We start from the raw sequence: 7500 nt of genomic DNA, 5'->3' as shown, positions 1-7500 counted from the left end.
CCACCATGGCGTAGGAAGTCCTGTGGTGACGGATGGCAGCTCGATGTTCGCTGATCCTGGTATGCTGTATCGTTTAGGAAAACTGTTGTGTAGTATTTAATTATTATTTAGGAATTCTGTAATGTAGTACAGAACTATTTTTAGGAACTGTAATGTAGTACATAATCTTTTAGGACCTCTGTAATGTTGTACATAACTGTTATCTAGAAACATGGTAATGAAGTACTTATTTTTTTCTTGGGTGTTTTCTTTTGTAAGGTTCTATATCTGCACAAACTGATTAGGATGTCTTGCTTACTTAATGTGAGTAAATAAATAAAATCTATTTTATTACACTGCTTTTTAATGAGCGTTTCTGAGTATGTGTGTGTAATATTATTCCGAGGCATTCTTGTATTGCAGCTAAAAAGTGAAAGAAATTGAAAAACACTGAAGTTGAAAGATTTCAGTCAGACTGTATAATTATATTGCTCATGATAGTGTTTTACCTAGATAAATATTTAAAAAATGAAACAAAAATTGAACACAAACATATAGGCTCTGTTCTCTTACAAAGAAATAGATTCCGTCCCATTAAGCATTGTATATAATCTTTGGAGATTATTAATATTGTTATATAGCATCAGTTCATTACAGACAAGGTTACCTAGCATTTTATAATATTCTCAGGTCAAATGAACACATTTCCTTGATGTCTCTGCAATCAAAATGCGACTTGGAAAGATTTTCACTTTGTTAAAACTTAAAAAAAAGAAAAAAAAATCAAGAACAGCTTTTACATTTATATTTTTCAAATAATTTTCTTCATTTAAAAAATGTCTTCCTTTGATTATCAAACTTATTACCAATGCCCTCGGCGACAACCTTTTCGCTTTATTACAGGAAGCAGCAAAGTTGAACCAACTGCAATCTTCAGTACAGCCCAATAATGCATTTGTAAGAGAAAAAGGGACAAAATCCTTTCAAACATCAGAATTGAAAATAAGAAATAAATCTGCCTTTCATTCTCATAAATGCTTTTCTGCTTTACAAAAGGTATTATGTCACACATTTATGCTCGTAAAACAAATCACTTTTTTGGTCATATATAAGGTTAGGAGATATCTGTTTTGATATGTTTTATTTATTCATATATAGTATATTAGCAGAGAGTTAAATATATATAATTTTCATTTTCAAAAAGAATACTGTTTTATACCAACTATATTGGTTATGACTTTATGCATATGGAATGTGTATTTTTGTGTTTACATAAGATTTCTAATACTTTTTTTTTTTTTTTACATTTTGAAGTATCTGCATGATATTTTTTATAAGTTAAAGAACAGCTTGACATAATATTAACTTAATGATATCGACATGATGCATTTTGTATATTACAGAAAAATTTAAATAATGTTGAACTTATGATATCTCAGCAGTTTGGTTACCAAAAAGTTAATATTTACTCCATTAGTAGTACCTGAATAATTATTCAGATGTAAATAAATTTCTACACCTAACACAACAATTTCTTAAAAGCTCTTTAAAAAGAATCAGATGCATTTTTTCTCTTAATTTTTTAGTTTCATTTCTTCTGGTCAAATTATTCTCATGTTTTGGCCTATCCTTATGAGAAAACAGGTCATAAAAGGAAATATATCATATAGATTACAATACTGATAACTAAATATAATAATCTTTTTACTGCTGACAAAAGTAATAACACATAGCTTTGAAAAGTAGTAAAATAAAACCCTAACATATGCCTTGCTGGAGCTGTTTCAATACTGTGATTTGGGAAGTTCTATTGAACAACATAATATATGATTCATCTTCTTTTTTGTGTATTTTCAGTTATAAAATATTGTTTATTGGAACATATTATTTTATTCCTCCATATTTGTGGAAATTTTACCCATTCACTAACTTTACTTTTATATTAGTTAACAAACTGTGATGTAACATATCAGTTTCCTGTGTCAAAAATTCTCATTTGCTATTAAACCTTACTTATAATTTTTCAAGAGTGAAGAAATTTTTTTGGTAAAACACTTATGATCTTAGATTGCATTTGATCCAAATGTTAAAAAAAAAAATTCAGTTTTAAATATTCTGTTTGTAAAATTACATAATGTTACTTTTTATGAATATAAAGTTGAAATATTGTATGTCAATCTGATCTAATGAACAAAATTGATTATTGACTGCATTATAACACACTTGATAGTATATTTGTAAATTAACTTGTCTACATAATATATAGTCTTACCAGATTTTCACTTAATATGGTATTTACTTGAAATATATATGTTATATTAGATATATTATATGTAGAATTTGCTGTCACTTTAAGAGAAAAATTGGGAAAAAAAAAAAAACAAAAAACAAAAAAAATACTCTGGTAATTACTTCAAGGTTTTATTTTCCTTTAATATTATCACTATAACAATTGATAAAAATAAAAACAAAACAGAATTAATAAACTCCACTACAGGTATCACAGTCAATCAGCCTCGTCGTAGTTACCACTGGCCTCGAAGAAGAACAAACCCTCCTCTTTTTTCTCCTCCTCCTCCTCCTCCTTCGCCTCGTCGTCTCCAAATAGATCATCGTGACCATCCACCTCATAGTCCAGGTAAGCTTGCATGTGGTCTCGCAGGATCACGTAGAATGTTGGGTATTCGACCACCTTGCAGCCGGCCAGGTTTTGACGGATGCTCTTTGATGGCACAGCCTCCCAGAATGCCGTCTTTGAGCCCTCTCTCTCCCCCTGCATCAAGACGGCAACCCTGCTGTAGGAGGCAGAGTGGTAGTAGGCTAGCTTCTCGGCCTCGTCTGGGGTGAGGTCATCACTCGGCTCCATGTAGCGGGCCAGGAGGTTTATGATGGGCGTGTTCTCATCGACTTGCGTGTTGGTGAATGTGATGTCTGCTTGGTGGAATACCCATTTGATGTGCCATCTGACATAATGAAAATAATGAGATCAATAAGAATTTTTAAAAATATATCTATATATAAATACAAACTCATTAATGGTAAAGACACACATTTGTTTGTTAGATTTTTTTGTTCATTTGTCTGTTTGTTTACTTACATTTACTTGTCTGATATCATCTTTACATCTATCAACTAGTTTATAATAATAATCATACTACTACTACTAATAATAATAATAATGAAAAAATAAATAAGTGTCTGGAAAAGGATAAGAAGATAAGAGAGAAAAGACCAAAGAATTCAAAATGAGGAAAAAGACAATATATCATTGTTCTTTTCACTTTTACAGTAACGACATTATAAACATAAGAATGAGGAAAAGAAAACCAGAGGAGAATATGAACAAAATCCATAATAAAGTAACGAGTTTGTCGACATATAAGATGCACATTTTCCACCTCCTAAAATGGCAGGCCGTTGCATAGGAACGTGCGGACACTTTTTATCCCTGAATATACCTTGCTCTAATGTCAGTGTGTCTTATATATGCCATCTAATAAGGTAATTAGAGTGAAAGACAAAAAGGATGTAAATGAAGAGGGAATCTATATGTATTAAATGTATATATTATTATTAACCCCTAAAGGAAATGTCTGTGTACATGAAACAAAACAAGGAAAAAGTGAGTCATTAAAAGAGAAGAAAAGGGAAATGGAGAGGAGAGGAGAGGAGAGAAAAATGCTATATGTACAAGTAGCTCTCAACTTTGCTTTCTTTAGGGCTTAAGGAACAACGGTATTCATTGCAACACATGTAGAAAAGGTATGGATGAGAATAAATTTATGTATCTGATGGTTTTGATTACATCTTGGTCAGAAATACCATGTATTTCTGACGAAGACAAAGCTGAAACCAGTCAAATATATCTCTTGTCTGGTGAAGATATTCATTCTAATCTATAACTTTTCTTTGTTTAAGGAACTTTAACAGTTGTCATTAGAACCTAAGGTTACCACAAATGACATATATCCCATTAGTTAAAAATAAAAAAGATATTAATTTGTTTGTTTAAAGTGAGAAATATCTGAATTTTGGTGTCTCACTCATATTCTTAAGGTTTAAAAATAAACTTGTACGATACTGTATATATTATGAATACTGACAAATATTTAAAAAACAGTAGCATTCCTTTATCACTCTCTTATCATTATATATTACATAATAATAACTACTGTATAACATCCACTTTATGTATATTAATATTTTTACCTACTAATCAATTCATCATTATATCAACCTTACTTACCTATCATTAACCTTATACCAGCAGAGGGTGGGGAAACCCACTCTACAATTTATATTAAGTAACAGTGACAAGCAGGTATGGATCGTTGCCATGAAAAAGAACTTTATCACAGGAAGAGTCATGTAACATTTTGGAATTTCAAAATCAAAACGGTAAGTCACCATTGATAAAAAAAAAAAAAAAAAAAAAAGGGGGGAGGGGGAATAACATTCATGAACTCCTTTTGAGAGCGCAAGAGACAGAGAGAAGGCCTATCCTGATAACTAACATCATGCAATAACACTGCTACATGGTGAGGTTTGGATGTTGCAGTGTCTCACATGAGGGGGGGGGAGGGGGACAAACTCTGTGGTCTGGGAGCTAATTAACCTCCAGATTATGTGACCATCACATCATTCAATTATTTGGCTTGAGGGGGGGAGGGGTGTATGGATGACATGAATATGCCGTCATGGCAAAATCTGGCTGAGAGCTGGGGTGATGGGAATCAGTAGTCACAAGAATTTAGGATGAAGGCCAGGGTGAAGGGAAATATTGGTCATGAGTACACAAAGCTCTTGGATTGTGATTAGACTCAGTGGGCATTTGGGAAGGGGCTTTTGCATTATTTCCATTGGTAAACAAGTGTGGAATGTACCATCTGTGAGCCAAGACTGGAAGGTTACCAGCTCCAGGAAGGACACTATTTCCATGCTCAAGATCCTATTCCTGTCTCCTGTGACTGGTGGTACAAGTTGTATTGCAGAAAATTGAATATTAAGAAGAAAGAAAGAAAGAAGAAAGAAGGAAGGAAAGAAAGAAAGAAAAAAAAATATAACAAAACTACTAACTGTTATCATTATTGCACTGAGTGCAATATTCATGACAAATATATATGTAAGAATATGGCAAAAAGGCTAAAAATGCTTTTGCAGAAAAAGAGAAAATATTGCAAAGGGGAGGCATGGATTCTTGTTACGGCATGAGTGTTTGTGTGCGCCTCAGATACACCAGTCAGAGTGGCCGCTTAAGTAGACTGATTAAGAAAGCAGTAGAGTTGACTTTACAGTATTTTTCATGTATGATATATCAGATTTGTAGAGTATCTGCATAGGTATTCATACACCTGTATAAATGAAAAACTTCACATATTCTGAAGGGGAAAATGATGAAAAGAAAAGAAAAAATATAGAAAAAAGAAAGGAAAAAAAAAAAAAGTATGAAAGTGAATCAAAACCAAAGAAATGCAAGAATAATTACAAACATAATCACCTTATGATTCCCTCCTTTGCTATGAAGCGTGTGGTGTTCTCTTTGTGTTTTGAGAAGTGATTCGGCAAAAATCTCAAGGTGGTTCCTCTTTTTGCGGCTTCATTTCTAAGACTGTTAAGGAAGAAGGGCAGCTCTGGCTTGCCCTTTGTGTGTCTGGGAACGATGTATCTTCGCAGCGGGTGTCTCTGGTTGTCTTCTAGCCTGTGGTCGATCTCTTCCAGAAATCTGAAATGATCATATGAATTAGCTGATGTCATGCATTCAACAATTTTTTTTTATAACATACTTAGGAAGGTATAAAGAGGAATGGATATCTGTGGTGACATAATATTGAAAAAATTACATAACTTGTACTGTGACATTCATTTTCATTAATGCATTCTTTAATAGTAAGCATCAATTATTTGTTATCTCTTTTACATAACTTCTTTTACTATCACTTTCACTGCTATTACTATAAAATTGTTGCTGTTGTTAACATCATTATTATTGCCTTTATCATTATTATCATGATCAGAGTTGAAAAGTGGTCTAAGCATATAGCTCTTTTCAGACTTAAAAACTGGCCTCCATCAATAAATTTGCATACAAAAATAAAATTATGACTGTAACCACTATGAAACCGATTCCAAAGCTACTAGCAAAGCTCTCTAGTGACACTTGCCCCCAAATAATACTATTACACGGAAAGTACTTCTAGACAATGCTTTGTTACAATACTCACAGTTTTACAAATATGCAATTTTTTGTGTGGAGGGCAACTTTCAAGTCTCCTAGTACCAGCAGTGCTTTCCAACTTTAATTATCATCAAAATTACTATTACTTCATATATTTTTGCCTCAGGTGTTATTACTACTACATATTATCATTGTAATTATAAATATCCATCATCAGCATCATTATTTTCTCTTGTGATGTTCTGCAGAGAAATAAGAAAGTTATTCATTAATTTCCCTCTGATGATGCTTCATACAAACATGAATACAGACTATACTCCAAAGATAAATTATGACACAAGAAGAATTAAAAGGGATATCTTATTAGGTTTATCTATGTCAAATAAAGAAAGTTAAACAAGTTATCACCCTGTCTTAAAAGGGTCTTTATTTGAGAAGATAATTTATTTAATCTAAAGCAGAAATGTACATAAAACTATGCCTATATTTTTATTTTGGGGTAGTACAATAAAAGATAAATCAATGTTACTGTTTCTCTTGTTCCCTTATTTTAATCTGAATAATTAACCAGAGTTAAAAATGTAATATTTATACAAAATGAACATGTCAAATACTGAATAACTATGAAGAGTTGGTTGCAGCAATGTACATTAATATGCAACTGCAATGCTTAAAAAAGAAAGAGTTTTCTTGAAACTTGTGACAGAACATTTGACGGGCAATATTTGGTCACTTAAATTAACCATATTATCTTCCATTAGTAAATGTCATGTAGTATAAATTGTGCATCATATCTTTAAGAAATTCAAATATCTTTAATTACACAAAAACTACATTGAAAAAAAGTGATGTTTTCTATAAAAGGTTTAAGGTAATTCTTTACAGTACAGATGCACTCGCCAAAGATGAAATCCCTAATTCCAGGTCACACACTTTATTCTACAATCTAAGTTGACGTCATTGGCTGAGCCGAAGAGTTGATGAAGGGCTCTGACCCCCAATATCCCCTGGCAAATATTATCTTCACTGCAGTATGTATGGCAAATTAGAGCTGAAATTGAGAAGCACCAAGTGGATTTAGACTGTGAGTGGTGCTTTCTGCAAACTTTTCCTTTATTTGTAGTGTTTCTGTTCATGTCAGCAGATTATTTCTTGTATGAGCAACAGGGAATTTCTGTCCTCTACAAGAATATCATCGTCAATTCGCGCTAGCTTGAATTGTCCATCTTGTATATATCAACTGGTTTGGGAGTCATTCCCTCTGACCACACCAAGCAAACACAAACCTGTAATCGCTGAGTAGGGTCAAGTTATCCATCTCGTCCTTAAGCACCATGACCGTCTTA

The 7500-nt window shown here is 32.5% G+C and overlaps 1 protein-coding gene across 1 annotated transcript in view; it reads right to left on the bottom strand.

The window, feature by feature from the left end:
- Positions 1-1267: 1267 nt before the first annotated feature.
- LOC119574165 (box C/D snoRNA protein 1-like) overlaps positions 1268-7500 on the bottom strand; it is a 6742-nt gene continuing 509 nt past the window's right edge. The window contains exons 2-4 of the mRNA XM_037921257.1: positions 7441-7500; positions 5477-5701; positions 1268-2942 (exon numbers count right to left, since the gene is read on the bottom strand). The exon at positions 7441-7500 is cut by the window's right edge and continues 193 nt beyond it. Coding sequence (XP_037777185.1) covers positions 2486-2942; positions 5477-5701; positions 7441-7500 — 742 coding nt within the window. The 3' untranslated portion in view covers positions 1268-2485. The remainder of the gene's footprint in view (positions 2943-5476; positions 5702-7440) is intronic.

This window comes from Penaeus monodon, chromosome 6 (assembly GCF_015228065.2).
Source record: "Penaeus monodon isolate SGIC_2016 chromosome 6, NSTDA_Pmon_1, whole genome shotgun sequence".
NCBI classification, from domain to species: Eukaryota; Metazoa; Arthropoda; class Malacostraca; order Decapoda; family Penaeidae; genus Penaeus; species Penaeus monodon.
The sequence above is the reverse complement of the archived record's forward strand: the minus strand, read 5'-3'. Positions and strand labels throughout refer to the sequence as shown.